The 20,022-nt window shown below is 34.6% G+C and overlaps 1 protein-coding gene across 1 annotated transcript in view; it reads left to right on the forward strand.

Moving 5' to 3' along the window:
• The window catches only part of LOC133202890 (uncharacterized), a 51,302-nt gene that overhangs the window by 8,953 nt on the left and 22,327 nt on the right, over positions 1–20,022 (forward strand). The window contains exons 4-6 of the mRNA XM_061338758.1: positions 14,533–14,644; positions 16,823–16,917; positions 17,360–17,428. Of these exons, the coding sequence (XP_061194742.1) occupies positions 14,533–14,644; positions 16,823–16,917; positions 17,360–17,428 (276 nt within the window). The remainder of the gene's footprint in view (positions 1–14,532; positions 14,645–16,822; positions 16,918–17,359; positions 17,429–20,022) is intronic.

Here is a 20,022-nt window from a genome sequence, read left to right on the forward strand (position 1 = left end):
ATAAGAAAAGATTTAAGGAACATTTATTCATATCCAAGAATATTTTAAAATGTGGTGATGCTTTCCAGCCCGATTTCAATAAAAAATATTGTCTACCCACCTTATTTAAAGAGCTCGAATTAGGGTTAATAGACTATTTATCGCTGCCATTAAAATTATCAGTCAGTTGCCATTGAACTATTCTTTTTATTCAACAAAGATTTTACGGCCAAATTGCCATAAATATTGAATTAAATGGATGTAAAATGTAGGTGGGAATCGAGAGTTAGCGCGCGTAGTTCTTTAACACAAGGGGCTTTTTACACTTTGAATTTAGATGCATGTATCCAAGATGTGTGTGTCAAGATGCATAGTGTAAGAGAACCTAATGTCTTTCTCAAGAACTATATCAGGGGCATCCTAAGTTTTGCCCTAAGACATATCTAAATTCATATCTTAATTAAAACTATTCGATAGCATACCTCCTGAAAATTTCGATAGCAAGTGTTCTGTTTCTCCATGATTAATGAAAAAAGTCAAGATAACGAATGGTGATCAATCTCATTTATCCCAATTATTAGCAGGGCAAAAACACGGATTCCTTGGAAGACCAGGGACGAGATAAGCTACCTGGGAGGAGTCAGCGTCCCACTGTGAGCCCTTTGTATGGAAGAGGTAAACGTATGGAACAGGTAAACGGATTAATTCGTAGTGAATTTTGGTATTGAAAAATTAGGAAATTGGCCCATTAGCAATGAAACATGTAAGCCAAAAATAGATTCAAAGATAAGGTTGTGCTTTCAAACAAGATCACTAAAACGACCAAAGAACTTGCGAAATGCTGATATCAAACGAGATAGTTACAAGTCCAGTCACTATCTGCTTATTTGTCAGTAGCCCGTCTTGGTCTAATAATTAATCACACCCAGGTATGCTCTTGCATACCGAATCAGTTGGGTGACATAAACATCATATACAAGAGAAAAGCGATATTTCTACGTAAACGGGGGAAGTTCACGTCGAAAAAGTTAAAATTGGAAGTTTGTCATGTAGGTTTTCTTTCTTTGCGAGATTTTTTCTCTTTTGAAATTTATATTTGCGAAAAAATTTAACGAAATTTGTGTATTATGGTAAATAATCGTTAAATAGAAGATATATACGCAAGAAATTTTCGCGAACGAATGGTCTTAAATAAATAAACGAAGAATCACGACGTCGTTCTAATGAATAAAAAGAGATTGACAGTGCATTAAATATTTTTCATGGGATAAATAAGGAGACATATCTTTATAAAATTATTGTTTTTTTTTAATAGCAGTGAATAATTATTCAAATTACTATAAAGACACCCCAGTAAAGTGCAAATTCATAATATTTGATCAAATCATACATGCAACCGTTCGGGGTCATCGCGTGACTTTATTGATCATCACAAACATGAGGAATTTCAATCATATCAATCAAACTTTTTTCCCACATATGGAGCATAAAAATAAATCAAGCTCTATCCTTGAACTGTTGAACGAGAGATAAATTTTCACTCTAGCTGATAATATTTCGGAATGGATAAAACGTGACCCCAAGATAAAAACAAACACGTAGTAATTTGCAAATACAAAGGAATATTGTACAAGTAAGATTTTCAGTCTATTTTTCTTTATTTTCAAATATTCCTTTTCTTCCCCAAAACCACTGATTGATTTAAATATCCACACAATTAAGTGAATTGTGTGTCCGTAGATGGAGAAGCAAGCTCAAACTCTATGGGAAAATAAGTAAGAAATGAGGACAAAAGAGAAACCTACAAATAGGAATATACTGTAAACGTAGTCCCTTTGGCTGTATATTTCTTTTAGGTGCATTTGCGGAAAGCAACTTCCGCTAATTTAAGTACATCGCTGAATGTCTTGCATAAATACACATAAATAAGAATATTAAAGAAATGCGCTATGTCAAATCTACGCTTACATGTTTAAGGAGGCTGGGGGGTCAACAAATTAACCATCAGATATAACTTAATTTTTTAGATATGATATCTTGAGCTGTCAACTATCATTTGGCAAACAAAAATTTCATACATTTTAGTTTTAAAATTTGATCATTTTTCTACATCTCTACATGGAGCTCTTCTTCTAAAGGAGATCAGTATAGTCTGAAAATGGCCACAACCACCCAGCCCTCTTAAAATCAATTTCCGCCAATATCGTACATGCTTAATATAATACATAGACAGTAAGCAAAACATTTATCAAGATTTTCCGGGAACAAATCAACCAAAGTAAAATGTAAGCCGCATTCACATGATGCAAAGATTCACGTTTCTTCGGGGGAGGATGTGGGTTGGAGTGAGAGGGTTATGTTGGAACACGGTAGGGCTTAATGTTTGATATATAAAGGATGACTGCACTTAAGGACATGCGAAATTTGCGACAAAATAAACTTTCAAAACAAGCATTTTTCTTTTCATTGCAAGAATGGTCAAAATCCAATCTACAACTTTATGTAATTACGTTTAATAAAAGTGTGTATTTACGAAGTTTGAATCTGTTTTCAAAGGCAGGGGTCATCACAATTTCTTGAATCTCCGTTCGATAATGAAGACGCCCACTTTTTTTACTGACTTTATACATAGTCAGCGCATGTTTGTCTATTGTTCTACGTTTAACAGTAGTTGTATATTTGCATAAATAACAATGTGCCAAAAGGAGATCAATAGACAAATATGCGCTCATGGTTAAAAAGAGAAAAAACTGCTTCTTCTTACATTCGTTCTCTGTGTTGTAACCAAGGATTGTGACTTGCTGAATATTATAATTCACCACGTGATTTCTTACCTCAGGTAACTTTGTGAATACTAGATTCCGTCACGTGACTTGTAAGGTAGCATGTTATGTGCTAACTAGGACATTGTGTTCGAACACGTTAAGTCATCTGGCATTGATATAAAATCTGCTTTAATCACATTAACGTGTTCATATTGTTAATTTCGTTTTGAAACCTTTGTCAGAAGTGTATTTGTGCCACACAGAATAGAGAGGGAGATTGGAAAGAGTGATCACGTTCTTTATCCAAACATGTCATTGTTATTTATCAAGTCTAATTTTAGACCCATTCTTACAATGTTAGCCCCACCTCTCTTGCATATCTAATGTTCAATCAAGGGCAGGTAAGTGTAAATTCACTATATTTGAAAAGCAGTAAGGACAAAAAACATTGAATCATTTTATTGTATCACAGTCTAAAATCATTTTAAGATTTAAATTTGGTTCCAAATTGACAGGATTCTTTCATAAACATACAAAAGTGAAATAAGATTTAGATATAAAAGCAACAGAAGCAATCGAAAAGGACCCAAAAACAGGCGTTAAGTGCAGTCATCCTTTAATAGGGGAAGTCCTTAAAATCTTCAACCGCCTCAATATCACCATATCCCTAAGACCAAAGACAATCAATCCGGCATTTTTCAACAGAAACTTGTTCCGAGATCAGTCAGGACAACAATTATTTGATTAATATGTAAATATCTCAATATCATGTCTGTTAAAGGTTTTATTAGCATTTGCTCCAGACCGTTCACGGTAGCTCAGTCGGTAGAGCGCTCGCTCTGTGATCGGGAGGTCATGAGTTCGAATCTCGGCCGACTGACCTAAGTCGATAAAAATGGGTAGCAAATGTTCCTTCGCCATGCGCTCGGCTCTTTGAAGTGAAAGTTGCGGGTCCTTTGGATGAGACCTTAAAAACCGAGGCCCCGTGTCACGACAGGCGTTGGCACGATAAAGATCCCTCACTGCTCAATGGCCCTGAGTGCCGAGTAAAGGTCAAAATTTGAAGCCCTTCACCGGTATATGGTGACGTCTCTATCTGAGTGAAAAATTCTCGAACCGGACGTAAAACATACAATCAATCAATCGGTAGTTGCTCCAGGAGTTAATATTTTTGTGGAATTAAAGATTAAAATATTTATACGCAAAAATATATAATACTCCCTCAAATGTATTCTCAGGAACATAAAAATACTAAAATCACTTTAATATGTAAGAATCCCCTAATATCTTTAAATCTTGACCTTAATTAATGTAGAAAGGGAAGATGTGAGCAGGATAGAAAAAAAAGTATTCAGTTAAATATAGACTTCTATGGTGGCATTGTTCTGCCACAACTTGTCAGATAATAATGTCAACTTGTCACCTAGTTATATCGACTTGTGAGATAATTTAGTCGACTTTTTGTTGACTTGTCACTTGATCAGGTGTTAAAATTTGACATATTTTCTGACAAGTCAGCAATTAGATCTGACAAGTCGACATAATTACCTGAAAAGTCAACATTATTTGACAAGTCGATATAAATGTCTGACAAATCGACGTAATTATTTCACAAGCCAACGTCATTATCTGTCAAGTCAATGTTACATCTGACAAGTCGAAATAACATCTTACAAGTCCACAACATTAACTGACGAGTAGACATAACATTTGACAAATCGACTGGACAGATCAACAGTTCAATGTCTGACAATAAACTATTCACACCCCACCCTTTCCCTCAATATAAAATCTTATGAATGTTGATTCAAAGGACTATATTCGGTAATGGCCACTGAATATCTTACCCACTAATCAAACTATAATAAGGAAATCTTAAATCATGTTCTTAGCCAGGAGAGTAATATATGAAAACATCAATACATTAATCATTTTCATCTACCGTGACGTCATACATTAAATATGACCTAATGTAAATTCAACATTTCAAGAAAATAATGTATTTCCTACGATAATTTGATTGGAAAATATCTAGCGCAAGTCTGCACACACACCATCTTTTAATATAAAGTGTATAACAAGTAATAGCTTTTCAAAAAGCTTGCCTGACTAATCAATCAATATCTATAGAACGTATATGCAAGAGAGGTGCTAAACGTTTCCGTCATCAAGGAGCGACATAGTTGCGATACTTCATTACACAAGATGTACAATTGACTTTCTCAAATGTCAAAACCAAATACTACAGATTAACGAATATCTAAGACATACCACTATTTTGATCATTCATTAGTTAGCCCACGGGCTGACTAGTTACGTTGGGATGAAACTGCAAGTGCGCTAGCGTAGATTATAATCAAAGGCGGATCCAGTACCGGCGCGCCGGGCGTACCCCCCCCCCCCCCGTTTGAATTTTTTGTATGTAGAACTTATATTGTTTATTATCCTAAAATCAAGGAAAAAACACCTTATTTGTAAGAAGTCGTCAGCTTCCGGGGGCTTCGCCCCCGAACCCCCATCAGGGCTTTGCCCTGGACCCACTGGGGTTTTAATACACCCCCCCCCCTAACCGACCCCCTGCCTTCTACTGCGCCCTCCCGTTATGAAATTCCTGGATCCGCCACTGATAATTCTGGAAAAAATAGTTATATGATTCGTTTTCAAGATATTCATATTACATGTACTCTCTTACTAGAGGGCGCACTTCTTCGATCATGCACACTCCCTGGTCAGTGATAGATTGATGAGACGGCCTCTATTTATAGACTGGTCTGCTTTCCGTCGTTCGCGACGACGAAGTAAATTATGAACAGTTTAACTGGGAAAGTTGTCTTGAAGTGTTTGAGACAAAAATGCTTCAATGCTGCTCTAGAAATCAAAGTAAATGGCCTGTACATTTTATAGCTAGCGCAAAACAAACACCCCCCCCCCCCCGGACAAAACTCTCGCGATGATGGTCTTACCATATACATGTACATGTATTATAAATGAGTTTAAAATACATCTTTATATACAGTTTTGAAATTGTTTAGTTTTTCTTTTCAATCGATTTCAGGACCTTTCTCATATTTATAATAACGTGCTTTTTTATGAAATGAAAACTGGTACAGATCATGATTTCTTATTCATTTTGCCGATTCTTTACTTACCGTATATACTCGCCTATAAGTCGGTTTTTTGGGAGTTAACTTTTGGTCCAAAACTTTATGTCCGACTTATAGGCGAGTCATCAAAAGCTTGGTATTTTTCTAGATGACGAAATGTAGTATTTTCAACATAACTTCGACGATTATCGTTGAGAAATGTCTGGACGTATTATATTATTTATGTATTCTAAGATTATATATAAAGTACAAGTATTTACATGTTTTCATGATTTTATTTTGATCTTAAGTGTATATTATTTATTTGATTAATTATAAACAAAAATATTTCTTTAATCAACTTGTGACTTACTGTAAATCTATCGTTTGTCGGTAAAATTGAATTGCGAACCCGATATACCGGTAATACGTTGAGCATTAATGTATAATTATATGTACCGTCTGCAATGTTTTTGACAACAGAAATAATATTCTTAAAAAATAATTCAGAATATTATTCTGGGGCTATTAAAACTCGATTGTTTATGAATGAATATTCCAATGTGTAGTACACGATTTTCTCGGGGCACGTGCCACTAAATAAACACGGTGTCAGGTAAGGGATACAGGTAATCAAGAGACCGTAATTGCTAATAAAAGATCAAACATAGCGTTATTAAAAACTATAAATATGGCTTGGACATTGAGCACCTCCTAATTAAATATCATCAAAATGTTACTAGCCTCGTTACATAGTTCTTCACCATGCCAAAGAGACCGAGATCCGCCTATGATCGAGATCGGTGTATAAAATATACAAGACAAGGAATTTAACGCTTAAACAAACCAGTATAAAAAAGAAAACTAAAATGGTAGTGGTTTGATTTGTTGAAAAATAAAAATATTAATTACCGATGTCATATCCTGACATATTATTTGAACACAGGTAAATACATTAGAGTATTGATATGAAATTTATATGAGAAGAAAAAAGAGAGATAAAAAATCGGCGTAATTTCTCAAAATATTATTTAAAACACGTTAAAACATTAGAGCATTGATTTGAAATTGTCCATCAATCCTGGCAAAAAGTTGTACCGACTTATAGGCGGGTCAATGGCAAATACCTCCAAAATAACCTCAAAAATCACAACCGACTTATAGGCGGACCGACTTATAGGCGAGTATATACGGTAGAACTTTACGGGAGTGAAGCCCATTCCTCTACGGGTACTGACCTACACTCTTGTCACTCTGTTAAAAGGAAACCCTTGTTCATCACAAAGCATGAAATAATATGCTACTCGCTGACTTTCTAAGCTTTTTTTTTTAAAAACCTAACCTTGTAACGTACATTATTAATAAATGTTAGTAATATTGAAAGAAAGACTAGGTGGAAAACAGACTGAATCAAGAAGGGATGTCCAATTTACTAGGTGGAGGGAGTTTGTTTATGATTAGACCAGTCCACTTATGGGATAAATAGTAAGAATAATCAGCACGTCCATTGCTTTAGTGTTGCCTGTCCATGTACAGTGTGTTCTCTTATAAAATGAGATAAAATTTACTGTTAATAAAAAATCTAGAGCTTAAGAATCATGCTAAAAGAATAAACTTTATTTATTCCTATAGAAGTTATCACACCCATTCAATAGAACAACCCAAGAAAAAGGCGCGAAGATAATTTACATGTGACATTTGGCGCGAAATCATTGTGTCACCCCTTTCGTAGAAGGCAAATGGACTGATCCAGTAGTTTAGAAACGCAGAAAAAATGTTACACGGACATGTCCGTACAAAGAATCGCAAAGAATAAACATGTGCATGCAAAAGAACTGAAGGAATTAAACACATCATTATTTTGCATCAGTTATATGATTCTTTCTTCTGCAAACTGTATTTGTTTAAATGCAGGTAACAAATTCCGATGTAAATCAGCTTGCACAAAATCTAGTTCATTAAGAATGATCGCTTAGTTTCGGATCCCTGAAAAATTAATCCTTATACTGCCTGACGCACGTGGCGTCAGGCAATGATAATATCAATGAAATATTTAATAATATTCCCGAGCAAGTTTGCGCTCTACAAAAAAAAAAAAAAAAAAAAAAAGAAAAAAAAAAAAAGAAAGAAACTACAGTCAAAATTGAACAAAATTTCCATTTTGTCCTCTTTTTTTAAAGATAATGGGAAATCTCATTAGTTTGTGACGTCACAGAGACAAAAAAAACTTAATTCAAATTTATGTTATACAATTTATACAATCATAATCATTTCATAAGGTTGTTCTATGAATAATAAGTATAAATTATACATAAATACTTATAACACTGTAAAAACTTGTAAATTTCTTTTGTTGATTCAAAGGTAAAAACATTTCAATTACAAACAGCATGAAATTTCAGGTAAAGATGTATTTTTTGCTTAATTATCAATGTCGGAGAATAAAATTCAGGCCCGTAGCAACGGTTTTCAAAGTACTAGGGGACCTCCAAAAATGTACACAACCGGAAAAAGAGGGGGCATTGCCCCGCCACATACTACGGGCCTGTAAGATATCCCCCTCCCTGTAACTATTTGAATTATTTTTTTAAATCAGACACCGATTCAATACATTATATTCACAAATCTGATATAACAAGTCGTTCAGATTTTGTTGACTTTCCCCTTTCATTCAAATGAGTCTCCTACGCGAAGTCTTCATATATGATATGCAGCACTGATGTCTGCGATATTTAATTTTAGCGGCATAATTTTTATGCCGCGGGATTCCGGGGGTATATTGTTTTTGTCCTGTCTGTCTGTTTGTCTGTCTGTCTGTTGTCAACTTTAACCTTCCCCATAACCTTTGATTGGTTGGAGCTATGACTTTCATATTTCACATGTGTATTTCTTGTGATAAGACCTTTCTTTGGGTACCATCATATTTGACCTTTCAACCTTGACCCACTTTTGCAAAATTTTATGAGGCTTTATCTTTGGCCATACCTTCTGAACAGTTGGTGCTTAGGGTTTCAAACTTCACATGTGTATTTTTAGTGACAAGACCTTCCTATGGATACCAACAACTTTGACCTTTTGAACTTGACCTTGGAGTTTGACCTACTTTTGAAAAACTTTAACCTTGTCCATAACTTTTGAACAGTTGGCGCTTGGGGTTTCAAACTTCACATGTGTATTCCTTGTGTCAAGACCTTCCTCTAGATATTAATTTCTTTCACCCTTTGACCTTGACCTAGGAGTTTGACCTACTTTTGAAAAACTTTAACCTTGGCCATAACTTTTGAATGGTTGGAGCTAGGGCTTTCATACTTCACATATGAAATCCTTGTGACATCACATTCCTTTGGATACCAACCACTTTGACCCTTTGACCTTGGCATAGGAGTTTGACCTACTTTCGAAAAACTTTAACCTTGGCCATAACTTTTGAATGGTTGGTGCTAGGGCTTTCATACTTCACATATGTAATTCTTGTGGCAAGACCTTCCTTTGGATACAAACCACTTTGACCCTTTGACCTTGTACTTACTTTTAAAAAACTTTAACCTTTGTCATAACTTTTGAACAGTTGCAGCTAGGTCTTTCAAATTTCACAGGTATATTCCTCGAGACAAGACCTTTCTTTGGGTACCAACATTTTTTATCTTTTGACTTTTGACTTGCATTTGAGAAACTTAACCTTCGCCATAAGCTGCCATACAGGGGCATCAGTGTTTCACAAACACATCTTGTTTAGTATTATTTTAGTGCAACATTAAGGAATTCAACTTTGATATACTAAAGTGTATAAGTCGTCTAAAACATGTCAGAAAAGTGTTATTCATCAGAGATTGTTGACATAATTAAATTGCCAAACCTTGAAGCAACTGTATTTGACAATAATTTTTGTCCCCCGCTTTCACTGGAAGTGGGGGATATTAATTTGGGTCTGTCTGTCCGTCCGTCCGTCTGTATTTCTGTCTGTAACACTTTCGTTTCCGCGCGATATCTCGAGAACCCTTTGAACTTTCGCAATGAAATTTTGCATAGCAACTCCCTATGGCCTAAAGAAGAACCCTATTTATTTTGAGGTCAAAAAGCCAAAGGTCAAGGTCATAAATTCAGTCTGTTTTAACACTTTCGTTTCCGCGCTATATCTCGCGAATTCTTTGAGCTTTTGCAAGGGAATTTTACGTAACAACTTTCCGTGGCCGAAGGAAGAAACCTATTGATTTTGAGGTCAAAAGGTCAAAAAGGTCGTAAATTCATAAATTCCGTCTGTGTGTAACACTTTCGTTTCCGGGCGATATCTCAAGAAGCTTTTGAGCTTTTGCAATGAAATTTTATACCATAACTTCCCATGGCCTCTCTTGCCCCTCTCAAAGTGTCCCACCCCGTTTTTTATTTATTTATTTATTTATTAGTCCCCTACCGGTGAAACCGGAGGGGACTATAGGTTTCCTCTGAGTCTGTCCGTCCATCTGTCTGTCTGTCTGTCTGTCTGTCTGTCCCTCTGTCTGTCTGTCAGTCTGTCCCACTTGGTTTTCCGCACTTTTTTCCTAAACGCTTGCAGATATTGAGCTGATTTTTGGTATGTGAGTGTATCTTGATGAGTTACAGAACAAATTTGCATTTCGTTCCGCTTCATTGATTTTTGACGAAATTACGGCCTTTTCAATTTTTAGGGGTTTTCCGCAATTTTCTTCTAAACGCTTTCAGATATTGAGCTGATTTTTGGTATGTGACTTTACCTTGATTAGTTATAGATCAAGTTTGCATTTCGTCCTGCTTCATTAATTTTTGACTGAATTATGCATTTTGAATTCTTAACGGGAACCAGATTACACTTGCCGGTAGGGGACTAGTATTGCTAATGCAATACTCTCAGAATGCTTATTAGTCCCCCTACCGGTGAAACCGGAGGGGACTAAAGGTTTCCTCTGAGTCTGTCCGTCTGTCTGTCTGTCCCTCTGTCTGTCTGTCAGTGTGTCCCACTTGGTTTTCCGCACTTTTTTCCTAAACGCTTGCAGATATTGAGCTGATTTTTGGTATGTGAGTGTACCTTGATGAGTTACAGATCAAATTTGCATTTCGTTCCGCGTCATTGATTTTTGACGGAATAACAGCCTTTTCAATTTTTACGGGTTTTCCGCATTTTTCTTCTAAACGCTTGTAGATATCGAACTGATTTTTGGTATGTGACTTTACCTTGATTAGTTATAGATCAATTTTGCATTTCGTCCTGCTTCATTAATTTTTGACTGAATTATGCATTTTGAATTCTTAACGGGAACCAGATTACACTTGCCGGTAGGGGACTAGTATTGCTAATGCAATACTCTCAGAATGCTTATTAGTCCCCCTACCGGTGAAACCGGAGGGGACTAAAGGTTTCCTCTGAGTCTGTCCGTCTGTCTGTCTGTCCCTCTGTCTGTCTGTCAGTGTGTCCCACTTGGTTTTCCGCACTTTTTTCCTAAACGCATGCAGATATTGAGCTGATTTTTGGTATGTGAGTGTACCTTGATGAGTTACAGATCAAATTTGCATTTCGTTCCGCGTCATTGATTTTTGACGGAATAACAGCCTTTTCAATTTTTACGGGTTTTCCGCATTTTTCTTCTAAACGCTTGTAGATATCGAACTGATTTTTGGTATGTGACTTTACCTTGATTAGTTATAGATCAAGTTGCATTTCGTCCCGCTTCATTAATTTTTTACGGAATTATGGCATTTTCAATTCTTAACGGGAACCAGATTACACTTGCCGGTAGGGGACTAGTATTGCTAATGCAATACTCTCAGAATGCTTGTTGTATTAAAAGTCGCTATGCACTATTTTTAGCACAGGGGACAGGGGCATGTCGCGAGTTATTACGTATAATACAGGTTGTCGGCGGACTTTATGTTCTAATTACATCTATTAGAACTGTTTAGTAAAGGCTAAATTAAACAACATTTATTGTATAAAATTTTGACATTGTCAAACGTGAATATATACATTTTATGTGACTTAATATTTGCATTTGATTTATTCTATAATCAAGTGCCTCCGTGGTCTAGTGGTATGTTGCTCCCTTAGCAAGCGAGAGGCCCGGGTTCAATCCCCGGACGATTCTCTTTTTTTTTTATTTAAAGTTTTTATTTATTTACTAAATGATACTATTCAACATGTGAAATGAAAAAGTTATGATGTCTGGCGTGTACAAACTCATAAAATCATTATTACAGTGTGATAAATATTCTGTATATAGTGTATTAAAAGAATCTTCTATGCACATATTAAAGAATAAGCAATTAAATCTTTATATTCATATTGGCTTTTTTATTTGCTTCAATATACATGTATACATTTAATAACTCTACAAATACAGGGGGGGGGGCAGTGTGACCCCCCCCCCCCCTCGAACTGCGCATGCTCTTCTTTTTTCCCTGAGCGGGGAACACAAATTCTCTGAGTTAGCTTGTATATTATTATATCGCGTTCTAAAGCAATAACACGAGGCGATTATATGTTTCCGTACATAAACTATACTGAGTGCCTAGTCATGATGATTTTTATCTGACAGGTCGCCATAAAGATCTGACGAATCGACAAACAAAAGATCAGACAAATGCACTGCTGTGGTAGAAATATGCCGACTTCCTCAAAAAGAGATTCTGTAAGCTGATAATAAAAATGGTTGAAATCATTCTTCAGTTGATAGCCAGGGTATGGGGCTTCATATGACAATATACATGTAATTGCATATATCAGAAAGTGTTGTGACTGAAGAGTCTTTTTATCTTTTTTAGTAATATCTGAGGTAAATTTTCACGACATGAGAGCAACAATATGTGAGTAGATCATTTCATTAATTTTATTATCCAGTTTTTTAACATCAAATTTGAATCCTTTTTTTCATTTTTAAAGTCCAAACTTTTTTTCCTTCTAGTATCCCTTTTCTTCGTCTCCTTATTCGGTAAGTTTTCTTCGAATTTAATTTTGCTATTCAATCTTTTGTAATTTTGACAAGAAACGCAAAACACCCGACAAAATTTTATTACTACAGGATTACTTCACGCTAAAACATGTTTGTATTGCATTGGAGCACCAAATATCTCAGAATGTTCGAAACGTGCTGTTTGTGGCGATAACGAGGTAAGATTCTTAAAAAATTAAATTATTTCCTGATTAATATATGGGCTCACGGCGGGTCTGGCCGGTCAAAAGGGGTTGCTTACTCATCCTAGGCACCTGATCCCACCTCTGGAATTTCCAGGGTCTGTGGTTTATGCCCTCTTCACAGAATTGTATTGTTTACAAATTTTTTGAGATCGATCACTGTTCGTTATCTTCACCTTTTTCATTTCATAAGGCCATCATTAAAAATATCTTTGTTTCCCCTAAGTTGGGTAGGTAGTAAGGTCAATATTTTTTTTTATGACAGCAACTTTGAAAATACATTCTTATATTTTTTGAAATAATACCTTTATAAATAAGAAATTAAAAGTACAAAACAAAGCGATTTGTAAACAGAATATCATACAAAGCCATTTAAAAGCAAAATTTAAGGTAAATTAACTAAAAACTATAAATTATAAAATTGAACTTATGAAATATCTCACGCCAGTGTAAATTTATTTAAATCAAATACTTAAAAAGACGAGATTCTCAGACACGCAAACCTACTATCAGCTACAGTACTTACACATGCAATGTACTTTTTCAAGGGTCTCGAGTTATGCAGTGGTTCTAGTGCATTTCGTTTTGGAGTCCTGAAATAATTAGCTAATTCTAAGTCACGGATTCAAATCCCAGTGCGGGACGTTGAGACCGGTCCTTCGAATGAGACCGTAAAAACTTACGTCGCACTAGATGCCGGTACGAAAAAGATCCCTCACTGCTCAATGGCCAAAATTGCCGAGTACACGTCTAAATTTGGAGCGCTTCACTGGGCAAATGTTCAAATGGTGTCGTCCTAACATTTCTCAAAGGGTCCAATCTTCAAGAGCCCAATTAAAGAAAAATACACCGGACGTCTCAGGAAGCTGTATCATGATTTCAAAACTTTTTGGAAAGAGTATGTAAACAATATCTAACTTAACCAAACCAGATCTAAAAATGATAAAAATGCCATACACAATGTCATAGTCACGAAGTTTAACCCATGAATAAAAGGCATGATGAAAGGACGTCTGAATTATATTCATCAAGGTGAAATATGTAGACTTATTTACAACAACTCCTATGGTCCCATATAGTAATTGTATTTTTTAAAAGTTGATAAAAAAAAAGAATAATCTTATTAAAAAAACTTTTTTAAAAACGATTTAATTGGGCCGGTCGCGTTAGGGGAATGATAGGTATTTTTTATTTTGGCCTAAGGCTTTATATTTGTTCTGTCTCTTAACTTTTTAAGTTAGATTTTTTCTAAATCCGTTCCAGTTAGAGATGAGCTATATAATCACTGAAAACTATATGTTTCTTATTTAGGAGTGTTATTTGGATAAATACCTGGGTGTCGATATGATTGTAAGATATGATGCAGGGTGTCGTTCGAAACAGGTTCGTATATAAATTGCTTAGTAAATGTAAATGAGATACATGTATGTTTCTTTATAGACACTTGTGAAATTCCATTTAAGACAAATGGAAGCAAATTGTAATAATATTCTGGAGTTCAATTTTGATGTGTTCAGTAGATCAGATCTTAACCTCTCTTCAGTATGAAACTTTATCATTGTAGATATGTGGTGCTAGTCATGCCAGGAGAAAACGACAACTGGTTATCTGTACGGATTGTTGCTCCGATGCCCCGGACATTTATGGTCCATGTAATTCAAAACTGTGTGGTCTTAGTAAGTAGATAATGAAAAAGGTGAAGATAAGGAACAGAAATCGATCTAAAAACAAATCTACAAACGCTATAAATCTGTGAACAGGACATAAAACATTGATCACCGGAAATTCCAGAGATAGGATCAGGTGACTAGGAGGAGTAAGGATCCCCTGTTGACCGGTTACAAATAGAAAAGAATTATTAATTAATTAAGCGCATGCAGTTTTATAAGCATATCTATGATCGAGGGGACGTATTATGGTATGGTTATCATGTCCGTCCGTCTGTTCGTCTGTTTGTCAGCTGAAAAATTCTTGGATAGAAAGTTAAAAGTTGGGTCACTGTAACCATTAATTAAAAAGCTATGGCAAAACCCTGTCCGACTAATAAATGGAATTTTTTTTTCAATTGGCTTAAGATCATCAAACTTGGTCAGACAATGTACCTTAAGTAGAAGGTGTGTCACACTCTTCATAAGGTCAGAGTGACCTTTAATAAAGGTAATATTTAATATGTTTAAAGGGAGATAATCCCTACAAATGTATACGTATTGCAGTGACCCTTCAAAAATGTTACATTTCAAAATAAGCATTTTTCTTGATATATAATTGAACATCTTTTGTTTCTAGCAATGTGTCATTTTTAATATGTATCAATACTTTTCTACCAAAAAAGAAAAAAAAGCTAAGTCATAACTAGTTCATCACACAACAGATAGAGTAATTTCATTTGTCCCATGGGGGTAATTAGCTAAGTTATAGGGGAACATGTCAGAGACATATTGCTTCTTTTAAGTAAGAGTTTAATTAATGAATTTAATGGAAGAAGGCGGTTTTGATCATTTCTGTAGGAGCATCTCTAATCAAGCAGGTATTATCTATATTTTTTGGTTATTGGAAAGAGGAATTAACGATCAGGCATCTTATTTGCAATTCATAGCATTTGTCATATTAAAATAGTTCTTGATAGCTAGTCTTTCGATTTCAAAATTAATTGGACGTCATGGTAGCTCAGTCGGTAGAGTGCTCGCTCCGTGATCGGAAGATTGGGTGTTCGAATCATGGCCACGACTGACCTTAATCGATAAAAAATAGTTAACTACTGTTCCTTCGCCAAGCGCTTGGCATTTTGAAATGAAAGTTGCGAGGCCCCGTGTCACGGTAGGCGTTAGCACGATAAAGAACCCTCCCTGCTCAATGGCTCTGAGTACATATACCGGGTAAAATTCTAAATTTAAAGCCCTTAACCGATATATGGTGACTTCTCTATATGAGTGAAAAATTCTCGAAGGGGACGTAAAACAACATAGTTACAATCAATCAATCAAAATTAATTTCATTTTAATATATGAAAATGTAATTCGATATTTTATAGAATTTTTAAAAAAAAATTTTTGTTTATATCCTACCAACCAAATTGCTGAATGTCATGTCTCACTAAAATGACAGATAGTTGCAAACTTTTCTTCAGTGTTATCAAAAGCATAGTGATGGGTAATTTTTTTTTTCGTTAGGCAGTGTCATTGTTTGTCTTTCATAAACAATACAGTGAATAAAGCTGCAGATTGAGAATTTGTGTCACGAAAAATTGAAACATTCATGATGTACTCTTTTTTTTTGGTCTAATTACATCTAATACCTACAGCATAGGATATGGACATCAAACATTAGATATGTAAAATCTTAGTAATCCTTGTACCAACATTGACACAACTTTTCTCCATGCACACTCATCTGTTTATGATAAATATGAACAATATCTGACGGGCGTATCACGGGCATTGGATCATGTGCAATGGAAGTGCCTTTTTATTCATTTTGGTAAATTAATGTCAACGTTTACCTCCAGTATGTCATTTTAAATTAAATCTTTTTGCGATGAAGGCTATTTTATTAATTAATTTTATAAAATGATGATTTAGTAATTGTACCAAGCCCGTAGGAAGAAATTTTGGCTGGCGGGGAGGGGGACACATCCAAACCTTTTTTGTTGGGGGGTTGCTCCACGATCAAGCAAACATTCCATGAAAAAGTTATTATTGAGGGGGCACAATTAAGCATAAAGTAGCTTTGTTTGCTTTACTATACTTTATATATATTAGCAGTTCCTAGGCCATGTGTATTATTTGCAGACTAAAACCACATTGCATAATACCTGTACGTTAAAATAATCAAGGATGTATTATGTTTTATTTAAGCTCCTACAACTGAGAACTATGAATGTCTTGTTTGTGCCGGAGTACTTAGTGACGTAAATTCTTGTTCTACAACTTCCGTCTGTCCTCCGAGAGAGGTGAGTTTAAAAAGTTTAAGAGAAAGGACGAAAACTCCGATGAAAAGCAGGTTGATTAACCTTTACTTTTAGATTTTCAATACTATAGTAACCGTACTACCTTCATTGATATAATGGGAAGGATGCATCTTTAACATTACTCTTTCGTTATAAATGCCAATTGTGAATTTCAAGTATGTGAATTTTTAGAAAAGCAAAGGATAACAAGACTTGAAAAAATTGTAATAATAAGTAAAAGAAAAATTGTTCACGAATTTGTCAATGCATGATCCTCGCTGAATAAAAAAAATCCGGGAGATAAAATATCATGCAATTCAATTTCGTTTTCTATTAAGTGTGCAATCAAAATCCCTCCTTTACAATCTTTTCAGTAGTTCGTTTATTTAAATGATTATACCAATAAAAGATATTTCACAATAGTTTGATAATTATTTTTTTTCAGGCTTGTTTTTCTGGAATCCGTATAGTGGGCACGGCTATTCGTTATGTTGTTGGCTGTTATGACGAACGTGTAAGTTGGTATCTTTAAGTACTTGCTATAATAAAAAAAAAACATTGCCTATTATTAGCTCGCCCAAGTGAGCTTTTCTGATCAAGAAGTGTCAGTCCGGCTTCCATATCGGCTATCTGTATGTCATGTGTCGTTTATCTATCGTCATCGTTTGTAAACTTTTCCTATTTTGAACTTCTTTAGACCCACTAGGCCAAATTCAGTCATACTTGTCATAACACCTATTTGGGTGATGGAAATTAAAGCTGGTCATAACCTGTTCTACAATGTAATAATAGAAATAGTGAGAATTGGTTAGAATCATTTACAAATTTTCTTCTCAGAAACCTTTATATGAAAAACAAATATATTTATATATTTGCATTAGTTAGAATAATTTAACTGTGTCTCGGGACAAGTCCTCACCACAGTTAGAATACGTCCCATATACTTGCAATGTAGCAAATCGGAGTGGATCCACTCCGAAATGATTTTGAAGAATACAAAAGGAGTTGCACTGAAAATAACTACCAAATTAATCATAACAAACCTTTTTGAGATTTATATGCCTTTTAACCTAAAAAATAATCCATATAAATACGAAAATTCAACTCATTTTCTCAACGTTTTTTCCTCGCTTCAAATTTAATGCCATGTTGAACATTCGGAACTCTCTGGATTGTTCATAGGAAATGCACAGAGTTCGAGTTGTCGCCCGTGTTTATTTTGCAACATTGCCAATACACGGAACGAATTCTATCGTTAAACCGGGTCCGTAGGACAATATCATTTTAACGATAGAACGTTCTATCTATATTTGCATATGCTCTGTTATTCCATTCCATAAACCTATAGCTAGCAATTGCATTTATGACTTCTTCATAAACAAAATTGCTCTCAGTTTAAGCCCAGATTATGGCAGTCTCTCGCATAGAGGGTTTGAACTACAAAATAAACATGCTGGTCAGGAGTATATATAGGAGAATAATTAAAAAGATTAAGTTGAAGGTAGACATTTAAAATCTCCAATAAATGAAATAAAGAGTTTTGTTGATAACATTTATTATCAAACTTCTTAAAATTATTTTCTTGACCTAACTTTTCTTAAATTTGCACTTAGCTCAGTTTCAAAGAACTATCCAAGATATTTTTATGTAAGCATATATTTAATTTGGTACGAAAAAAATATCTCCAAATGAAAGACATTGCTAAAAATTAATTATTTTAATGTGTAATTTTACACATTAAAGAATGATAAAACTTCATGAAGGTATGTGACTTACTGAAATGACGTCACAGTAAGCGGCATACCTATACAATGTTTTCTTAAAATTTGTATTTCAAAATTTATTTGAACTCTATAATATGAACAAAAAAAGATAAAAATTACACAAAAGTATATACATATATATATATATATATATATATATATATATATATATATATATATATATATATATATATATATATATATATATATATATATATATATATATATATATACTGTATAATGTATTCAGTACTATGTTACCGTTGTATACATTTTTGTAATGTAAAGCTTCTGAAGATTTTTAATGAAAGCGCTAAAGCTTTATGGAGGATTCTTGTGTTTTCTTTTTATATTTGTTTAATATTGTAATCCGATTACTGAGACTTTATTTCAATTTTGGATATATATATATATTTACTATGATTACTTGTCTAACAGGAAAACGACATACTGTTTATGAAATATGACGAGTGAAAATAAAATTTAGCCTAATAAGTAGATGCTAAAGACGTCATGTAAGCAGTTGGTAAAATGGGTGCTTAGAAAGTGCTCAGATATAGAATGTAGTGTAATGATCAGGTAAATCTGTGTTTTTATATTCCTATGAAGCAGAATGTATTCAGAAACTTCTGTGTGAGGGGAAGATAAAAACTTGCTTTGGCCTTCAACTCGACATTCAGGTTATATCTATATCGAATATCAATTTACAATAGTTCCTTCCATTCATTTGTCGACTCGGTATATCCCAGTAAACTCGAAATAAAAGACAACACAGAGTATGCCATATCTGTTTCATAATTGAATGTTTACTGACTATTGACGATAAAGGCAAATTAATAACTTAACTGTATGACAAACGAGATGACCAGCTTTCCCATCGTCAAATTTCCTTATTCATGTAGTAATATTCCACTATCACCTGCATATGGTGTTTATGTCTTCAAGCTTATTCTATACTCAAGATCATGCTCTGAGTACGATCAATTTTGAAACCAAGGCAGCCTACTGAAAATTAAATTGATTTTCAGGTTTACAACAACGCGGCTTAAAGTCAACATTTTGTAAATTATATGGTCATTAAATTGACCTTGTTAGCAAATATTGCTTATTATTATACTTTCATGTTACATACTAAAATCTGATTGGCTAAGACGAATTTAACAATCCGTAATGTTACCCTCAGCGTTAGCAACACACTTAACAACGGGTAACATTACGAAAATGTCACATGCGTTCAAATAATGCGCGTACGGTTCACCATAGAATTCTCAAAACGTCAGTTGTGCGTTTGAAAGAAGCCGAATAAACGACGTCAATAAAAGCTTGCGTCCGATGTAGCTTACTT

This window comes from Saccostrea echinata, unplaced genomic scaffold (assembly GCF_033153115.1).
Source record: "Saccostrea echinata isolate AGI-Se365-2 ecotype Australia unplaced genomic scaffold, CSIRO_AGI_Sech_v1 ptg000047l, whole genome shotgun sequence".
NCBI lineage: Eukaryota > Metazoa > Mollusca > Bivalvia > Ostreida > Ostreidae > Saccostrea > Saccostrea echinata.